At 58.0% G+C, this 20,315-nt stretch overlaps 3 protein-coding genes across 3 annotated transcripts in view; 2 read left to right on the plus strand and 1 right to left on the minus strand.

Annotated features, from left to right (window-relative positions):
* The window catches only part of VOLCADRAFT_96616 (uncharacterized protein), a gene marked incomplete at both ends in the record, with an annotated part of 10,617 nt that extends 9,759 nt beyond the window's left edge, over positions 1-858 (plus strand). Inside the window, one exon of the mRNA XM_002955591.1 lies at positions 832-858. Coding sequence (XP_002955637.1) covers positions 832-858 — 27 coding nt within the window. The remainder of the gene's footprint in view (positions 1-831) is intronic.
* Positions 859-1,039: 181 nt separating this feature from the next.
* Positions 1,040-3,278, minus strand: VOLCADRAFT_106918 (uncharacterized protein; the record flags this gene model as incomplete). The annotated part of the gene is made up of 4 exons (XM_002955655.1): positions 1,040-1,187; positions 1,686-1,766; positions 2,082-2,395; positions 2,853-3,278. 4 exons carry the CDS (start codon positions 3,276-3,278, stop codon positions 1,040-1,042), a joined length of 969 nt encoding a protein of 322 aa, XP_002955701.1.
* A 231-nt stretch (positions 3,279-3,509) lies between these two features.
* VOLCADRAFT_121446 (uncharacterized protein) lies at positions 3,510-19,515 on the plus strand (the record flags this gene model as incomplete). Its single annotated transcript, XM_002955592.1, has 26 exons — positions 3,510-3,994; positions 5,096-5,359; positions 5,866-6,045; positions 6,388-6,483; positions 7,203-7,330; positions 7,940-8,086; positions 8,565-8,757; positions 9,038-9,238; positions 9,451-9,577; positions 10,183-10,357; positions 10,695-10,843; positions 10,886-10,980; positions 11,752-12,105; positions 12,608-12,729; positions 13,135-13,255; positions 13,554-13,712; positions 14,053-14,136; positions 14,597-14,755; positions 15,035-15,166; positions 15,434-16,111; positions 16,358-16,501; positions 17,049-17,242; positions 17,684-18,141; positions 18,537-18,761; positions 19,035-19,138; positions 19,390-19,515. The coding sequence occupies exons 1-26, from the start codon at positions 3,875-3,877 to the stop codon at positions 19,513-19,515; spliced, it is 4,935 nt and encodes a 1,644-aa protein (XP_002955638.1). The 5' UTR covers positions 3,510-3,874.
* Between the last annotated feature and the right edge of the window lie 800 nt (positions 19,516-20,315).

The following is a 20,315-nucleotide window of genomic DNA, read 5'->3' on the forward strand; positions in this document are numbered from 1 at the left end:
GTGCTGTGGTTGGCAGCGGCGGGTGACGGCCTGTGATTGGGGCCCAGGGATACTTGGCGGCCCCGGCTATCTGCCATCTGAACGGGTTTTCTTTCTGCTTGTCCCGCCGTACATACATACCGTCGCTCTGGCCCTTGCGGATGCGCTGTGTCTGAGCCCGCTTGGCACGACGAGCGCTCGGGTTGGGCGCCGGGAATGGATCGCCGGCCTCGCCGCATTCACTGTCGTTGTTGTCGAGCTGATTGGGTGACAGCTTGCGCTTAGGCTGATCACACCCGCCATGGAGGGCAGGGGTAATGGTGCCCGTGTCATCGGTCGCCGCTGGCAGCAAAACCATTGCGGGTGCATTACCGACAACAGCAACCCCCATCCCGAACGCCCTTATCAGGAAACATTCCAAGCTTATCTTGCTGTTTTTGTGTTTGTTCGACGTTCGAGTCGTTGTGCCTTTTGCGTGTTTGGCTATATGAGGACCGGTCATACATTCTGCTATGCCGCGTTGACTCACGGGCGTGACCTTCTTACGGCCCATCATATCTGTCAGTTTTCCGAGTGAAACGAAAGAAACCAAGGTTTTCCGTGTATTCCGTGTATATGTATAGCGAACTCGGTTGAATGACGTTGGTGCGTACGGCTGGACCGTAGTGGGCTAGGATAAGTCGCAGGAGTGCGACGGAAAGAGTAATTTCGCGAGTTCATAGCGTCAGAGAGTACTGACCGGTTTCCGCTGCGGCTTCTGCCCTAACCTACAGCGTTCAGAAGCAAAGTTGCTCGGTAACCAGGCTCGCCCCCCACCTCCCACGGAAGCAAGCACTACTTTCCTGCCTGCAGGTACCCCTCCGTCTGTACGACTCCTAAGCGGTACGGCAACTGCTCAAGAAAACTATTCTATGATTGCAAATACTAAGGTCTGCACACTACGGAGCAATCTGGCGGCAATGGACGTTTTAGGCAGGAGAAATGAAATGTACAGGTCGGCCTCAATTTATTCTTTTTTTCCAAAGGCCAAAATGTCGATTTATTCGTTTTCAGGAATGTATTACTTAGGAGAAACGCTGTCCCTATCCTCACCCCTGCCCACCTGTTGTGCCACATCCAGGGGCAGCCCCGACTTATTGGCCCGCTTGGCCCAGTCCCAAATGTAATGCTTCCGTACATCACAAAAGAAAAGATCGTTGCCGCTCATGCTGGCGGGGGGAGGGAGGGGTCGATGGGGGTACCAGGAAGGTGCACGTGTGTGTGTGTCTGTCTGTATGTATGCGTGGGGTTTGACCCTAAGGGGCATTCATGGCAATTGGGGCGTGGTGCTGGTGATGATGCTGGTGATGGTACAAAAGGCGAAAAGGGTCAACCCTGCCAACCCCCAAAGCACGACTGCGTGCGATCCAAAACAGGCAACACTATGCACCAAACGCGATAACGGGATACCGCAGTCTGTGTGTGTATATGTGTTCCCCCTCCCCTTCCCTCCCCACACACCTCTTCCCCCCCCTCATCTCCCGCGCTCTCTCTCCCCATTATGCATCGCCACTTATTGTCCTTTCCCATCACTCTCCCTCTTCACTCCAAATGTACATATACGTCCCACATATAATCAGATATAGATAGATAGATAGATAGTAGATAGGTAAATAGATAGATAGTAGATAGGTAGATAGATAGACATAGTTATGTTGTTTGCTCACCGGCAGATTTCCTTGCCCTCACGGCCCTTGCGGTACAGCTCCGGAGCGTACTGGTTGGCTGCGCGAGCGTACGGCGAAAACCTGGGGGTGGCCACACAGCCCTGGGTGAGAGAAGGAAGCTGGGGCCCGCAACTGGGATGAGGTCGAACGTGAAAGTTTCAAAGGCAGGCGTCCGCGACCTTCGTGCCTTTCTCGCCTACGCCACACCCACCATCATCAACAACACTGACTACCCCACACAACCCCGCAGGAAAAAAAATTTCCAACTTTGCCGGTCGCTTGGCGCATTACACTCCTCCAAAAACACAAACAGTCGAACCAGCTACGGTCTCCCTGCGACCGCATCATACGAGAAATTCATTACCTTTCAATAAGCTAATTAACTGACTAACTAACCTCCCAAACAGCTTCGGCGTCTTACGCTCCCAGGGCCACTTGGAGCTGAAGTTGGCCGCTGCACTCAGAAAGTTCCCCGTAAAGTTCCTCATGAAGAAATGTATGTCGGGGACCAGGACGTCTGCGTGGGAGCGCGGCGACTTGCAGAAGCTGAGCAGCAGCGGTAGGCGCTGCGGGTCGGTGCCGTTTGCGTGGTAGTGCAGCAGCGCCGCGGGTTCGTCTGCTGTGCTGAAGAGGAACTCGACGTCCGGGATGGCGGAACCGAAGGTGGAGGAGAGCGCGAGGAACAGCGCAAAGTGCGAGGAGATGAGGCGCTGAGGGAGGAGGAGGAGCGCGAGGAGGAGGGGAAGGGGGAGGAGGATGGGGAGGAGGAGAGGGGGCGGGTTAAGGTCTGTGTGGTGTGATGGGTTGGAGGGATTCAGGGTGGGAGGTGGGGAGGGTTTGAGCTTGGGAAGGGGCATTGGGGGAGCGGCATTTCGGGATGGTTGCGGAAAGGGAGGGTGCTGCTGGTAGGTTGAGGCCAAAGGTCCCTTCGCATCAGGAGCTCAGCAGCGTAGTGTAGTGGGAGGAGGAGTTACAAAGCTTGTGGGGATCAGCTTGCATCAGCTATCCATTACAAGACCGACATGACAGCGCGGTCTGTCAGACACGACAGCAGCAGTAAGTGCAAAGAGAATCGCAGCTTTTTTTGTCAGGAGCTTTGTCCACAGGCTTGGCGCACGTCATGTTGGGTTTCATGGTTCTGTATGTGTAAAGCACATTCAAGGGCACCTGGTGGTGGGCTGTGGTGTTAATTATTGCAGGGTCGGTGATGATGTACGGCTTGCCGCCCATAAACAGGATCCCTGCGCCTTTGTGCCGGACAGGGAAGTTGTAGATGTTGCCCAGTACCCAATCCATTAGTTTGGCGGTGATGCCCGTCTCCCGCCAGAAGCGTAAGTCGCGGTGGATGGTGTCATACAAAGCTGTGAAGTTGCCCGTCGTGCAGTAATCTGCCGCTTCCTTTTGCTCGGTTGTTTGTCGGAGCTGTCGCTGAGATAATGTCAGGTACTGATTTGCGAGTCGCAGTTTGTCTGGCTCTATCCTTGCGGGGTGCGAAGGGAACAACGCGCCCCTCGATTGGGACAGACGAATGGTGACCAGTAATGTCAGGATACACACCCAGGAGAATGAATAAACTGGCACTCTCGTCATCATGGATTAAGTTATTCAAAAAGCTACAGCTACATTCTTCTGGGGTGCTTCTAGCTATCTGCACGAGAGGCTATTACAGTAGTATGCCCAATACATATCATACAGGGCTATGATATGCAGTGGCGATCGTTTCGTTGTGGAGCAAGCCGAAACAGCTCCGGAACCCAGCATAATGTAACTTAGAGGTCTGCTTTGCACAGTTACAACATATTTACTTTCATAGAGGAGGATATGCACATTGGATAACATTTGCGCTCTGAGGTGACGCCTCCAAGCAGGAGTAAAGTTTTGCATTTACCTTCTGAAGAGCCCATCATAGAATAATGTTATCTTATTGCTTCTTAACATTATAAATTTTTGTGGGTTAGGGCCACACGATGATAAGAGATTGAGTCTAATTGCATGCACATGAACTCAAGGGCCGGGGCCAGGTTCCCCGGCCCGAAACATACGAGTGTTATAATAACACTACGCTAAATCCCTTAATATTTTCTTGAGTGAATCAGTCACGGGTGCTGCATCGGACCGGACCGGGCCACCCATCACAGTAAGCTTGAGCACATACGACAGCTGCATCCCGAAGAGGGAAACTAGCGATCATGGACTGGGAGAAAAAAACCGCCGCTCGGCCACCCCTACGGGAGGCCGCGGCCGATGTGTTCAACGACACGAAGACCCCCGGCCAGGCGCTGCTGACTGCGCTACAGGCGGCAGAGACGGTGAGCAAAGCTCCCCATACTACGTCCACTACTATCTCCCGTGCTGCCTCCTTCACCGGCTGTTTGCCGTACCGATCAACTCCCCGTTCCCAACCATCCGTGCGAAGCCTTATGCCGCGGCCGCATCACGTACACGGCCCAAATCACAAACACGCTCTACGAGGCCTCACGCCGACGGTCTCAACCGGATCGAACGCCATGCCATCATATTCGCCTCATATCACCACAGAGCACAGGGTCGCAATCCAAGCTGCACAACTGGAATCCAAAATGCGAACACTCCATGGCATGGGGTCATAACCTGTCGCTGCGCCATCGGGGCCACCTGATGGCCGTCTCTGCACCCGCACTCGACAGCTTCCCGACATCAATACTGCACTGCACACGCAGCCGCCTTTCGCCTTGCAGCTTAAAACGCAGAGGGGGAGCCCCGCCGTCATTAATGGACTTCACAGGTGCCCCGCACACACACAACCCCCCCGTCGCTGTGTACACAGAAACAAATTACAGTGCACAGGGTGCACCGATGGACAGCGGTGCTACCCACGTGCTTGCTTCCCTCCGCCACACCCTCCCACCCGCCGTTGTACCCAAAAGCACCTCCTACCCGCCCATATACCATCTACACTGATCTGGGTCGTCCAGCATGAATGCCGCAACCGATGTGCGTGGCCCCCCGGCTCCTCCTCCTTCTGTCCTCTTGTTCATTCACTTTTCGCACGACGGGATCAACCCGCTCGTCCGTTTTTTTCCCGCCATTTCATTCTCCATTTTTCGACATCCGCATCCTCCCCCCGCGGCATACGCAACCTGCAGCATCCCCTTGCTTTGACCTCCACCAGCTGGGTCAGGCGGCCCAGTCCCTGATCTGGGTCACACACATGCATGCACACATATACACACCTCTTTCTTCCTGGCGCCTACCTCCCTCACTTCCCTGCGCACTCCCACACTACACCACTGTACCGCGGCTACTGCCGCTTCTACCTATCACTACCGCCGCTACTACCACTACTGCCGCTACTATCACTATCAGTGCCGTGGCTACTGTAACTGATAGTGCTACTGCCCCTGCTACTGCTCCCTCCGCTGCTGCTACAGATCCGTAAGGACCGCTACAGCAGCACAGTGGCCGCCAAGATGAAGGCAGCGCGGGAGTACCTCCCCGCCCTCGAGCCCCGACACCCGCCCAAGTCGGACGCGACCATCTTTGGAAAGGCCAGAGCGGAGGTGGCGTCGCTGCTGCCTAACGGCGGCGTCGCGGCGGCGACGGCACCGTACCTTCCCGGCAGCCTCCGCAGCGGCAAAGTCTCCCTGGAGCATGTTACGTCAATGATGGAGGGGCAGATGGAGAGACATAATGAGGTGCTTGTGTGCGTGCGTGTGTGTGTGTGGGGGGGAGAGGAGGTTGTTGTGTCTGTGTGTGAAGGGGAGGGATGTTTAAATGTTCTGAGCCACGGGCAGCAGAAGTACATGGTGGTACATGGGAAACTTTACCAAAAAAAGGAGTGCTGGGCGTGAAGGCGTCTCGCGTTTTGGGCCAGGGATTGAGGGCTGGGGGGAGTGAAGGTGAGGAGGGATGCGGGGATGGAGCTGAGGGTTGCAGTGTCTGTGTGTCGGTTCGCCTCAGTTTGTCTGTCTGTCTGTCTGTCTGTCTGTCTGTGTACGGATCTTGGGGTCTACAAGAAAGACTTAGCACGACCGCGCGCGTCGAAGAAGCCCTCGAGGTCCCTTCCCGCTTTCCTTGGTCCCGCTTTCGACACCCGTGTAATCAGGTCCCCTTTTCTTCTCTTACCCCCTCTCCTTCTCTCCCCCTCTCCTCCTCTTCCCACCTGCCACCTGCCACCACTCCTCGTCCCGGCCGCCCGCAGGCGTGGGAGGCGTTTGTCCGCGCCCGTGAGGAGGCTCGTGCGGACCTGGAGGAGGCTGTTGCGGCTGCTGCTGCCTCCTTCCAGCAGCGGCTGGCGGGTGACGACGCGGGAATTGCCGAGGACATGTCGGCACTGGATGATGACCGGGTGATGAGGCTGACGGGGCAGGAGCTGTACCAGGTGGGTGAATACGTGGGCGGGTGGGCGGGAGGGGGTGGGGGGTGTGAATGAGTATGTATGTATGTATGTAGGTAGGTAGGTATGTATGTAGGTAGGTAGGTAGGTAGGTAGGTAGGTGGAAATCACATGCGAGAAATGAAGGGTCAAACTGCTGACTAACGCACGTAGCACGTAGCACGTAGCACGTGGCACGTGGATGGTGGATGTGGGTGGTTTGTTTTTATGTGGCGGCGTCCCCCGGGCCCCATCCTCCCGCCCGACAGACAGCGATCCCGCTCGGCCCCCGCAACCACCACACCGCACCACACCATGCCGCGCAACCCGCCCCCTGCCCTTCCCCAGGTGTGGGACTGTGTGGCGCAGCGTATTCCGCAGCGGGCGAGGTGGATTGAGGAGTGCTCGGCGGCGCTGGAGGCGGCTGAGGAGCGGCGCAGGGAGGTGGGTGATGTGGGGGCCGTGAGGGTGGCGATGGCGATGACAATGGCGATGTGTAAGGAACGGCCGATGGGGGAATGTCGAACCCGAGGGGGTTACGGGTATGTGTAGGGGAACGACCGAAGGCAATATAATGACGTAGGCAGCGGCATAGGCGGTGTGGGGTAAAGGGAGACGGAAGCTTCGTTCGGATATCCTTTGCGTGAGTCGTTTTTCTTGATCTCGTTGCTCTCGCAACTCAACATCGTGAATCCCCCCACACACACGCACACGCACACGCACGCGCACACGCACACGCACACGCACACGCACGCACACACGCACACGCACACGCATGCACACACACACAACCCTTCCATGCGAATCTTCCCCCCTTGCGCCCACTAGCTATCGCACATTGCTTCACTGACCCACGGCTGACAACATGTCGTGTGTGTGCGTGTGTGTGTGTGTCGCGACATGTGCGTTTGCGCCAGACCGTGCGCCTACGCTGTGTTTATGTGTACGTATGTATGTATGTATGCCCCTCCGGCACGCCACGTGAACGCATGTCAGCCCACGCCATGCTATGCAATAGTCTTTTGGATTTTCGCCGGATCCCTTTCCCCGCTGCGTTCAGTCTCTCACTCCCCCTCGTTTGTGGTTCGTCTTTCCCCCTCTTCCCCGGCCCTCTCCTCACCTCCCTCACCTCCCTCACCTCCCCCCTCACCTCCCCCTCCCAGGCGGTGGAGTCCGCGCTGGTGTCCCTGTGCGCGGGTCTGAATGACGCCGCGGTGGTCAGCGAGGGAGAGGTGGAGAGGCTGGTGGAGAAGGAGGCCATGGCGCTGAATGTGGCCATACTGGAAAACAGGTATGCAACCCAATTGCCATGTGGCACGGCAAAGGTTCGCATGCCATATGAGTTTTGATAACCCCGAAGTGATGCAGAGTTGTAGCGCCAGCGCGCGGTGATGACGGGGGGGAAGGGGGGGAGTGGCGGGAGGAGGGTACGTGTGCGGGTGTTGTTGTTGTGCGTTTGTGTGTGTGTGGGGGGGGGAGGGGTTTGGTTGAGAGGCGACGTGTGGATTCGGGGATGTACTGGAGAACGGGAACACGTCCTAACTGACTAACTAACTGCTTAACTAACTATCTGGGTGGCCCTGCGTCCTTCAGTCCCTCCCCCCTTCCCTCCGCCCCACAGCCCGTTGCAGCCAATTTCAATTCAAATGAACGGCGCTATGCGACTCCCTCCCCCTCCTGTTGGAACCGTTGGGCTAGTGACCTCACATCGCTTTGGACGGCAGCAAGCAGCTTGGTACTTTGGATGGCAGTTGGCAGTTAACTCGTTTGCGTTTTGAATTTTGAATTTTAAATTTCCCTCTCTCCCCTCCTTGCCTCCCTGTCCCTAATTTATTCTCTCCTATTTCGCTCTCCACCCCATCCCACCCCCCAACCCCCAACCCCCAACCCCCCGCACCAGACGCGCCTACGCGGATCTGATCACCCGGCTCCAGGTAACCGAGGTGGAGGCGGAGCGCACCCGGCGGGCCGCCTGGCAGGACGGGCTCAGGAGGTGGCGGGTGCTCAGGACGCAACACGCCATCAGAACCTTTGTGGAGCGAATCAGGTCAGTGCTGCAGTCAGTGTGAGAGGGAGAGAGACGTGTCGTGTGAAGTTCGTGTATGGGCACGGAAGTGCGGGAGGGGAGGGGGAGCCGGCGGGGTTGAACGTGTGTGTACGTGTGCATGCGTGCACCTGTGGGAGTATGTGTATGTGTGTGTATGTGTGTGTATGTGTGTGTATGTGTGTGTATGTGTGTGTATGTGTGTGTATGTGTGTGTATGTGTGTGTATGTGTGTGTATGTATGTGTATGTGTGTATGAGTGTGTGGTAGCGGGTGGGTGGTGATAAGCCAAAAAGTCAAACGGCGCTGCCCAGCGAGTGCCTTAGGAGGTACATGGTCACTGTAGGTGGCGGGCCTTAGGAATATCCAACATCATCATAAAGTCGCAACCCCCGTTCTCCCCCGCCCACACCCACTGCGTTGTACTGCACTGGTAACGCGGGGCCCCCCGTACTGCACTGTACTGCATTGTACTGCACAGGAGCACTGAGTTTTCTGAGCCCGCGGAGCGCCTGGCGGCCTTTGCCGCGCTACGTGAGCGGCAGTCCCAGGCGCTGTCGGCGCTGACAGCCCACTGGGGCCGCGCGGGGTCGGTCAGTCCGCCGCACCTGTCCTCGAAGAAGGTGGCCAACTGGAAGGCGGAGGTGGCGGCGTTGGAGGAGGCGTGGGCCAAGGTGCGATCGTTGTCGTGGTACTGCTGCGCCGCAAAACGCCTCTGTCCCTCCCCCCCGAATGCGCTCCTCCGCAACCGCCTTCATGTCAGTAGGTTGTGATGTCAGTACATTGTTCCTGGAGGCAAGGTTTCGGAGCTACGGCCGCACTGTTGCGCGTCGGTGCTTCGGGCCTCAAACAGGTGTCCCTTTGTTTCTTGAAAATCTAATTACCGTGCCCTGCGTTTCCACTTTCCCCGCCAAATAATACACACGCGCATGCGCAAACGGACACGCCCGACAGGAACGGCAGCAGCATTTGGGGGAGATGCGCTCCTCCGAAGACGCTCTGTGTGCGCGAGTGGCCGATCTTGTGGCGGCGTTGCGGGCTGAGGTGGAGGGCTACCAGGGCTACCCCCCCGACCAGCTAGATGAGCTGGTGCGGGAGCAGGCGGGGCTGGCGACGGAGGAGCGCAGGCAGGCGGCCTTGGGGCTGCTGGCGCAGGTTTGGTGGGGGGGGGGAAGAGAGAAGGGGGGGAGAGCGAAAGAGAGAGAAGAGGTTGACGCCTCTTCTTCTCCTCGTGTTTTGGAACTGGGAGACACGTGCTAATCATCCATAACGCATGACATGTAACGCTTAACACCTAAGCCATACATCCAATCGTTCATTCATTTATTTATTTATTAGCACTTGTAATTTTCTTTTTACTTCCGCAGACGGAGGCTTTCCTGGAGCAGCAGGCCGCCCGGTGGGCGGCCGTCAGCGCCGCGCTGGGGGGCTGGCTGGGGAAGCTGTGTGCGATGTACGACGGACACAGGGCCGTAACGGCTACCGACGAGGCCGGTGGGTTCCTTTTCGTCATTTCGTTGGCTCAATCCTCCCCTCCCCCCGGGATAAAGAGGGGGGAGAAGACGCAAGGGACTATACGCAAGAGGCATTCGTGGCGGGTGTTGAGGGGGAGGGGGAGATAGCGCGCTGGCTATCTTAGCGTGTTCAGGATGGGGGGAAGACCAGTTTCAATGAAAGTGGGACAACATTGGGACCCGTGCTCCGTGTGACCGTGTGTGTATGTGTACGAAAGAGGGAGAAAGCTAGCCGCTATTTGGCTGCCACTACTTAGCGGGGTTACCTGGTTCTGCCTGCTGATGACGCGTGTGCGAGTGTGCGAGTGTGTGGTATCGATGTGTTAGTTAGTATGTACCAACCCCAAACTGCCAATTGGAGCAAAGTATGTACCAACCCCAAACTGCCAATTGGAGCAAAGCCTTAACGTAGTAAGTCAACCGTGTGTGTTTTAATGGAAACACCAGGTTGCGACTTTACATCAGGTTGCGACTTTACATCAGGTTGCGACTTTACATCAGGTTGCGACTTTACATCAGGTTGCGACTTTCCCCCCTCCCGCCCACGCGACCTCCTAACCCCGCCCCGTGCCCCCCAACGCCCAGAGGTCCGAGGCGCTCTGAAGCAGTACAGGGAGGCCTTCAATGCCGCGGACGCGGCTCGCGAGGCGGCGCTCGATGCCGCGGTGGCCGCAGTGACCCGTGGGTCGGGAGAGACCCAGTTGGATGCCTGTGTGGCTGAGGCACTCAAGCGCCTGGACGACATTGAGGCGGGGTACAGGTAAGAGGGGGAAAAGTACACCTACAAGAAGTTATCTGTATGTGTATGTCTGTTTTGCACCTTAAAATAAAGGGTCGGCTAGCGACAATGGGGAGGGGGGTTGAGGGGGTTTCCGAAATCAGTGGATCAGTGGTGGATGCATGGCAGGAAGGGTTATGGATTACAGGGAAGGTAAACGATGGGATGTAGGTGGGTGGTGGTTGGCTGGCTGGGTGGGTGAGCGGGTGGGTAGAGGAGGCGGCCCTATCTCCAACACGCCGCGTCCTCTCCTCACTAAGCACCAAACTCCTTTCTCCATCCCTGGATCGCTGGACGATAACCGACGAACGCCGTACAGGAGCTTTCACCGGGAAATGACCTCCCGTGCCCGCGCCTACCCCGGCGCCGTCCGGACCGCCAACGACGCCTACCACGTCAATCTATGCGCCGAGTTGGGGGTCCAGCCACAAATTCGGTTGGCTGGATCCGGATCTAGCAGGAGTGCAGGTACGAGCGCCAACGGTACGCCGGTGCCCACTGTATCCGGAGCTGCGCCGGGAGCGGCGGGGCCGGGGGCGGCGGTTGCAACGGCGGGGACGCCCCCGGCAGCGGAAGTCTCGTTGAACTCCTCTGTAATCACGAAGGTGAGGTCGGGGAGGCGGGGAAGCCCTCGTGGAAGGGGCTTGGTGGTCTGTCTGTCTATCTGTCTATCTGGCTGTGGCGGTATTGGTAGGGCCAGGCAGGCATGGGGGGGGGAGGGAAGGAGAGAGGGGCCCTCTGGTGGACCTCTGAATTCTGATGCACCTTTTTCTCCATGCCAAACGGGCTGGAGTCGCTTCTTCTTCTTCTTTTCATTCTCCTCCTCCATCTCCTTCTCCTCCTCCTCCTCGTCCTTCTCCTGCTCTTTTCTCACCCTCCTCTTCCCCACTGGCGCACACACATGCAAACGCACATTAGAAAGACAACCTGTTGGACCTTTTCACTTTCTTCTTTTGCGGCTGAGCTCTGCAACCCCCCTGCTTCTCTCGCTCTCCCCAAGCCACCTTGTATTCCCCTAGTTCGGAGTTGTCTCTGCCTGTATTGGGGTCCATCTGTCCTATATTTCTTGCTTTCTATTTCGTTGCCATAGGGCCACCTCCTATAGGGCCACTCCCTTTCCCCGCACACATATTCCATCATTCCCGCGTGCCTTACCTCCCGCTTTTACCCCTGCCTCCCTCCTCCCACACACGCGCATGCATAGACACAAGCGCACGTTGGAGTAACCCCAACCTCTTAAGGAGGTGTCGTTTAAAACCTCCTTGTATCTCTTGCGCCAGTGTATCTCGTGCTCGTCTCCTCCGTGCCGAAGTCGCGAATGGTTAGTTGCTTCTTAGCATCTTCCCCCTCGCGTCCCCCTTTTTCCCCGGCCCCAGATCCTCGGCCACATCAAGCTCCCTGACGGCCGCTCCTTTGCACTTATCCAAGACATGCTGCAACTACTGCTAGCACCAGCTCAGGAACAGGAACAACAACAAGAACAACAAGGGCAACAGGAGGAGGTAAAGCAGCAGCAGCAGACCGGGGACGGCGCTGCATCACCAGCGGCAGCGGCAACGGCGGCGGTATCAGCCGGTTCAGCGGCGGCGGCGGCAACGGAGCCCGCGATAGTGGCTGCTGAGCAATCGCCGCCGCCGGTGGCCAGTCCCGTCAGCAGCAGCGGTACGGCTTTGTGCCGTACGCTTGCGTTGCCAAACGACACGTTGCGTCGGGCGATTGAGTCGATTCAGGTACAGCGTCCGGTGTTGTGCGTTACAACACAGTCACAGTGTCCGCACAAGTGCGGAGGGTTCCGCCAAAGCTGAGGGCCCATGGACGGTTCTCCCGCTCCCGTTTTGAGTGCGAAGCGAAAATAACACATCTTCACATTGATATTAGGAAAAGGGTCTTTGATACGGACAGGATTTGAACCTGCGCCCTTACGGATAGGAGCCTAAATCCTACGCCTTAGACCACTCGGCCACCGTACCACATGTTAGTTTTGACTACAATGTTGAAATAACATAATACAACAGCATGTCACAGATCGGTGATCTTCCGTCCCACCCCGCACCACCTTACTCCCCCGCACCACCTTACCCCCTCTCTCTCTACCCCTTTCACATCACAGGACTCCAGCAGCAGCTTGCAACTTTGGACACCGCGTCAGTGGTTTTCCCCTCTCACTTGACTTGGCTTGGCAGCACTATGGTAACCCCCCGCCCCCTGTCCCCTCCCACACCCCTGCTTCAGGCGGGTCTCCTGTCCGACATGATGACCTTCAACCAGCGAACTCTGGAGGCAGCCGACTCCTGGGCGGCTGAGAGGGAGGTGGCGCTAACTCAGGAACTGGACAGCTGGCTGAGACATCACCGGTAGGGGGTGGGGTGGGGAGCGGGGTGAGGGGGTAATGGTGGGAAAGGGAATGGACGGTACACGTCGCGCCGTAGTCTAATAGTCTTAAGCCCTTGCCGCGCATCTTCGCCTTAATCTTAAGACCTAACGTCCTTGCTCTGTTTGAAAGAGTGTCTGTGTATGTGTGCTGTGAAGTGAGAGCAGCTGACTGAGGGGGATCCTGGATCTGAGCGTGTTTCCCTGCCTGCATGTGTGCGTGTGTGCGTGTACGTGTTTTGTGCGTATCTTATATACTCCTGGTTTTCCCCCAACCTCTGCGTTCCCTCTTTTCGTCCCCCTTCTTTCCTTTTCCCCCAACTGCCACAAAACACACCGCGTACATACATACATACATACGTACGTACGTACCTACAATACACACACAGGCCCCGTGCGGGTCGTATCGAGGAGGAGGTCCGCACCGCTCGCAGTGTGGAGCTGGTGGCACAGAGGCGGCGGGTGGAGCTGCACCTCAAGGCACAGAGCAAGGCGGTCAAGGCGCAGGCGGTGAGAGGGGGCCCCCGGTATGGTTGTGGATGTGGGTACGGCGTACGACGTGTACGGGCTGAGGGCCGATTGCGGGCATGCAACGGCGTGCATGAGGAATAGTTACAGTGGTAGTAGTTGCAGTAGTGGTAGTAGTCTTTGTAGGGTAGTTGGCTGGTGGTGACGTTTCCATGTTCCCACACCGCCCCTTAGGTCGTGCATAGGGTTCCCACCCCCATCCGTGCGCCCTCATTCCCCCTTCCATTCCCATTTCCGTATGTCCCCATGCCCCATTTGGCACTTTCCCCACCGCGCCCAGGCCGCGTTCGACGAGGGTCTCCGCGCTTTGGAGACCGAGGTCCGCAAGGGCGTGGCCCGGCTGCGAGCAACGGAGGACTTCCTTGGGCAGTGCCTGAGCAGCAAGTCCATCGGGATACGGCAGAGGGAGGCGGAGGCGCTGAGAGTGCGGCTGGACAAGGTAGGGGAGAGATGGGGGAGGGGGGAAAGAGAGAGAAAGAGAAAGAGAGACGGGGAGGGATGTATAAAGATCGTTGTTGGTCTTGTCAAAAGCTAAAATTACGCTTTATGTTTTAGGGAGTGGGGAAGAGAGGTTGAAAGTGGAGAGAGAGAGAGGGGTTTGGGGTTGGGGATGTGGGCGGTGAGATGACTACTCACCTCCCCCCCATAGTCTGCACCAGTCTGCATGTCGCCCATTCGTCCACGCCAGTTCCTGCCATAATTAAGACCCACTAACTGTCCTAACCGCCACTCCACTCGTCCTAACCGCCACTCCACTCGTCCTAACCGCCACTCCACAGGACCTAACTGCCAAACTATCCGACCTGGCTGAGCGCACCAAGGCCGCCATTTCCAAGATCACGGACGCCAACCGCAAATTCGAGGTGGGGACAGCGACAGCGGCCCATGGGTCGCTGGGCCGTGCAATGGGGAGGGGAAGCTGTACGACTGTAGACATAGCTGCAGTGGGGCCATGGACACCAGTGTGGGCCCATTAAGCTGGGCTAGGCTTTGGATGCATCTGCCTCATTAACAGCGCCAGACGACAGCATGCATGCATTCCTCAGCCATAACCCCCTCTTCATTCGCCGCCTCTCCCCTCCACCTTTTCCACCAACCTCCATCATGGGCTGCCATGCATTGTGATGTGGGCCATTTCTTGTTTAGCTAATATCCGACCGTAGTCCTCATGCATCAGGTGACCTCGCACGCCGCTCTCAACACACGCACGTCAAACCGTGGTCCCATGACTTCCAACCCGCACGTCCTCCTCGTCCTCCTTCGCCTCCTCCTCTCCATCTCCCGCCTCCGTCCTTTTTCTCTCCCGCTTCTTTCCTCCTTCAGACCGACGAGCTGCGCACTTTCGAATCTGGCGGCAAGTACGCGGACGACAACGCGGCGGTCTATCGGCGCAGTCTGGCCGCCATTGACTCTCACCTGCAGCGGGCTGGGGCGGAGCAGATGCAGCGGCTGGAGGCGGCCCGGGAGACTCTGTCAGGAGAGGTGGGGGTGGGTGGGGAGTGGGGTGGGGTGGGGGAATGGTGGGGATGTGGGGGATGGAATGTTGTTTTGGTGGGAGGGTTGGGTTTGGTTTTGGAGGGACTCTCTTGCTTTTTTTCACCTTAACCGTCAATCCTCTTCGCCGTGCAAATGTTCACACTCCGTTTTCTCTCCTATCGCTTTGGACTTCGGGAGCAGTTGTCTCCTGTATTCACCATTTGTAATGCGTAATTACCCTTCCTCCCCTTCCTCCCCCTCCTTCCTCCCATATCCCCACTCCAGGCTAGTTCGGCGCTGGACCACGTCCTATCGCTGGTTCCCAGTCACCTAGAGGACATGCAGCTGATTGAGCGGATGGATGCCTTGGTGCTTGGGGCCAGGAAGAAGGCGGCGGGGGAGCTGGACAGGAACAAGGTATGTGTGTGGGCGCGCGCGTGTGCGTGCATGTGGATGCGGGTGGATGAGTGTTCGTATTAATGAGCTGAGCCGCGGGAAGTAAATGGCGAGGATGCCGTACTGTATGTGTATGTTTAGAAGTACGGGGAGATGCAGACCGTTGTGAACACGAAGCAGACAACCAGGACTGCACCCCTATCCTTTCATTTGTGGGAATGGCGGTAGAACGGTTTTCTCTCTGTGTCTGAATCATTGCAGGCCGCCGCCGCGTCCATCACCACCCAGCTCGAACGTCTCGAGTCGCTGCTAGATGGCCGTAAGGCCCCGACGGCTCGCAACGGGGGCACCAACGCCGCCGCCAACGGCGGTGGAGGCCGCCGGTCACCGTCCGCCTGCACCCGCCCCACGTCCAGATCCGCCTCCCCGCAACCTGGTGTTGCACGGCGGTCGCCATCGGCATCCGCCGCCAGCGCCGGCCTGCCGTCGCAGGCGTCTCGGTCTTCCGTGGCCGCTGCTGGCGGCGGCGCCGCCTCCGCTGACGCTGCCGGCGAGATCCCTGCTGCGCCCCTGGATCGCTGCCGCGCAATCTTGGAGTGCGCGGATTCGTTACGTCAGGCTCTTCTCCGTCAGGCGAAGGTTCTGGACTTCCTCGCCTCCGCTGCCCTGACGACGCCGCCGGTGGATCTGCGGCTTGATGCCGCCGGTGTCGATCCGCCGCCGCCGCCGCTGGGCACCGACGCCGACGCCGCCAGCCGCACGGCGTCGCCTGGGGGACGGCGTCCCAGTGCGCGTCCGGCGGGGACGGCAGCAGCCCCCAAGGGCGGCGCTGCCGCTGCCGCGGCTGCGGCGGCTGCCGCCGCGGCAAAGGACGCGGTGGTGAAGCTGGCGACGGATGTAGAGGGGGTCATCGACGCGTGTAAGAAGGAGACGGAGTCCGTGGCCAAGGCGTACTATGCAGCCAAGGTGGGTCGTTTCATTGGTTGGTTAGTTGGTTTGGTAGTTGGTTTGGTTAGTTGGGGAAAGTTGGCATCTCACGTCTGGGTCGGACTGTTTTTCTCCTGCTCTTCCGTGCAACATCTTGCAGGGGAGGAGGAGCGGGATATCAAATACATGTATTACGGGACGAACGCCTCAGCACGGCGAGTGACAACATAGGGTGGATGTGCATGTTCGTACAGCCCCTATCAAAACGCACGCCTCCAATCGCAGGACAAGGCGCGCCCCATCCGCTACCCCGCCCGCATCCCTGGCACCGTGGAAGAGCTGCTTCGCGGTACGGATGCCGTACTGGAGGGACTGCGTGAGCAGACGCTGTCGTACGTCACCGAGGCGGTCAAGGAGTTGCGCACGCAGGTAAGCTCGTTTGTTAGTTATTCGACAGTTGGTGGACAGCTATATTGTTTTCCGGTCGACAAAAACCTGGAAAGAACCCACAGCGTCAGTTTATCCTGGATTACGAGTTCGTTGTCAAACGGTTGTCAACTCAACCCGTTGCCCTCCAACCGAGTCAATTGAATCATTCGAATCGCCCAGATTCGCTGCGCATCAGTAACCGCTAGTTCGTAACCCGGCGTCATTGATTCAAACCCACCAACCCTCAGCCCCTGCCAAGGTCCCGTCTTACTTATCCTACTTCGGTACTTCTTAGTTTTCTGAACACCCTCCTATCCTCCATTCGGTACGGCAAAAACATACGCATGCACACGCACACGCATGTCCTTACAGAGGCCCGCACATTCCTCACACCCCATGCGCTTTATATTACTCACCATATGTTTTGGAAATGTACCTCCTAGTCGATGTTCCCATTCATTTTTTTCACACGTGTACAAATGCACATACGCACCTACGTACATACGTACGTACATGCTCATACACATGTACTTGTCAACATGCTCAGGCCATTCGCGCCTACCGTTCTATGGAGCGCCTCCCCGCGGTGGCCCTGGCGCTGCTGGCGGAGCACGAAGTGGGTGCCGTAGACGAGGCACACCTGGGTATGGTTTCGGAGCTGGAGACGCGGCGGGGCGCTCTGCTCAAGCTGGTGGATGTGCACCGCAGCAGCCTGCACCCCACCATGGTGATGCCGGCAAGGTAAGGCAGCGGTGTTTAGGGAGTGTGGGTCTATGTGTGTTGGCGGCATGAGCATGTGCGTGTGTGTGGTGGTGGTGGGGTATTCAGCAGGATGAGCGTGTAGGGGGGCGGGTGGGAGGGGCGAGCAAAATTAGCGCGGGAATTTAGGAACTAGGAACGGCACGATTGGGGTTTTACGAGACGGTAGGATAGGGGCACGGTCAAAGTAGGCTGCTGTGTGTTTGGATTGTGCGTACGGATAAGGTGTACGACCAGTAACCGCAGCCAGGGATATCAAGATCAACTGAGTGGTAAGGTCCCTAACGGATCGCGGGTTGCTTATTATATTCCCTTAAATAGCTCCGAACCACCTCTTTGCCATCCCTTATTTTCCCCGGCTGATACCCCGTATCGAATCATAAGGCCCCTTCCTCATCACTGACGCCGACGTCGATGCCGCAGGCGTCCGGAGCTCGCGGCGATCAAGAGCTCCGAAACCGACCGCGCTTCCGCTCACGCCTCCCTGCTCCTGGCGTACGGCACTCAAGCCGTGGAAATGGCGCGCCGCCAGGCGCCCTCCCTGCAGCAGCGCCTCGTACGGCTGGCCACCCAGCTGGCGCAGCTTCTCGACAGCTTCCTCATGCCACAGGATCTGCCGCCGCCAGGTGACGGCGACGCTTGGGTGTACGACCTGCCGCACAAAGACTACAAGCAGCTGCTGCGGCTGGCGTTGGCCCAGGCGGAGGCTGAGACGGCGCCGCCGCCGCCGCCGCCGCCGGAGCCGAAGGGCAAGGCGGCCGCCAAGGGCGCTGCAGCGGCCAAGGCGCCGCCGGCGAAGGCGCCGGGCAAGGGCCAAGAGCCGCCGCCGCCACCGGTGCCAGAGAGGCCGTACGTGCCTGGCACTTGGACACTGCCGGGAGGTGAGTGGGTACGGATACTGGGTCGGGTCGGCATCTCTTCCAGAAGGTCCTGCCCATCTTCCCGCCGTGGGCTTATTTCCCGAGATCTTGCTTTGTCGTACCGGGTCGCGACTTTGTTTCCTTGACCCCACGTTCCGTCACGTTTCCTCACTCCCACTCTCGATGGTAGGCGGAATTGTATACGTACTAGGGTACTACTGTATCGCGTGTTCCGTGTGCCGGGGGTGGCCCGGCTCCCAATGCAGTCTGTCTGTCTGCCTGTCTGTCTGTCGCTGACTGATGTTTTTGCGTCTTTGCCTGCAACGGGTTCCTCTTTGTCCATGTACTGCTGTATCCATATGAAATAAGAAACCCCCGCGGTCCTTTTCTGTGCATCGTTGTCAAATCCTGTTCAGGAAACTTTGACTTGGTCAGCCTGGGTTGGCTGAACGAGGAGGGCATGCCGCCGCACGGTCTGCCGCAAGTTTCGCCGCAGATCCCGCCACCGGAAGGCCAGGCGCCGGTTCAGCAGCAGCAGCAACAACAGACACCGGCGACACCGCCGGCGGCAGCGGCCAAGGGCGGCAAGGCAGCGGCGGCAGCAGCTGCGAAGCGGCCCCCCTCGCCCACCAAAATCGAGGGTAAGTCGGGGGCTCGGCATTCATGGTGGTGTGCAGGAGATTTACAAGCGCAGCTTTTTCAGGTTTGGTTCAGGGTTTTCTTTCCAACCTCGTACGTCCTTCACATCAAATCTGCAGTCGCCAAGAGCAGAGAAACTCCCGGCCCTCTCTGCACGCGCGCATGTTTCCTCCGAGGCACCTGCAATAACCCGGATTGCCTCTGGAGCTGAATGCCCCAGAAACCATGACACCCTGTCAAACACGGGAAACATTGTTCCCTCTTTTCTGATGCAGTGGGAGTGGGTCGGACTCCTTTGGTTCTGGAGCCACCGCCTTTGTCGGCGCTGGACACGCCCTGTCACCGCAGTGTCGTACGAGCCTACCGTGCAGCCATCCAGGTGCGCGTTCAGGGAAAGGCTGGGGAGGCGATTGGAGGAGGTTGGAGGATGAGGGGGGCCTCGAGTTTATGGGACTTTTGTCATGGTACAAGTTTTCCTCTTGCTCGACCCGGAGGATGTTTGTATGGAGCGTTATTGCCCTGACGCGGACCCAGAAACCCCTTACACGCTTTCCCCCTTCCACGCCCATGCCCCTCCGCCATTTCTGGTTTTCCTTCCTTCCTAACCTCCTTCCCCTTTCTCCGGTGCAGCGCGTGGAGGAGGCCCTTCGCACCAAAATGTCAGGTCACCGGCTGCGAGTGGCTAGTTGGGCCAAGGACGAGGAGCTTTGGAGCCGGACATGGGCTCAGTTGGTGGGCCGACTGGAGGGGCTGTGAAGAGCGCGGAGGAGCAGGAAAGGGAAGAGGACTGTAGGAAGAAGAACACCATGAAGGGCAGACGGAGGAGCAGGCGGAGGAGGAGGGGGAGGAGGAGGGGAGACGCAAGGCGCAGGAGGCCAACGGAGGAGCTGGGGTTGGGAGGCGTGGATGGAGCGTGGGCCAGTTTTTGGGCTCGCAGGCTCGGTCGTCCTCATGGGGAGGAGGGGGTTAGTTAGCGACGATGGTTCTTTGCTGCTGCGCTTCCACGCCGTGCCTAGCGATATAGAAGAGGAAGTAGGCGGGAGGAGGAAATCGCAAGCTGTGACCGGGTTGCTTGGAGCTGGGTTGCAGTTTGACCTGATGAAAAGGCTTGAATGGGACACGGAGGCTTAAAACGCGCTCATGTTACGCAGCGGATTACAGGGGCCTTGCGGCGGAACGTAAGTGGGAGAGGAGGGGTTATCAGGACGGAGGTTTGCATGTGCGTGGGAAAAGTGGTTGAGCCGGGGTACGGCTTCCAGTGCAAAGATGCTGTACATCGTTTATCCTGGATAGGTCTGTAGCTGGGACGGTTCCTTGGACGATATGAGCATGCTTTGATTCGCCTGCCGTGCGCGGGCGCGCTGTTACCTCTCGTGACATGTAGCATGCCGAAGCCAAAGGGAGGGTAGGGGATCATACGCTGATAGGCACTTTTAAACTGAGGAAATTACCACCTACAAGATTGGCTTAACAAAGTAGATGGAACCTGGCACGCGACAGTTGGATAGGGGCACCAACAGCTCGTGGCTTGCGGAAACAAATCAAACTATTGTTAT

This window comes from Volvox carteri, assembly GCF_000143455.1.
Source record: "Volvox carteri f. nagariensis unplaced genomic scaffold VOLCAscaffold_53, whole genome shotgun sequence".
Lineage (NCBI taxonomy): Eukaryota > Viridiplantae > Chlorophyta > Chlorophyceae > Chlamydomonadales > Volvocaceae > Volvox > Volvox carteri.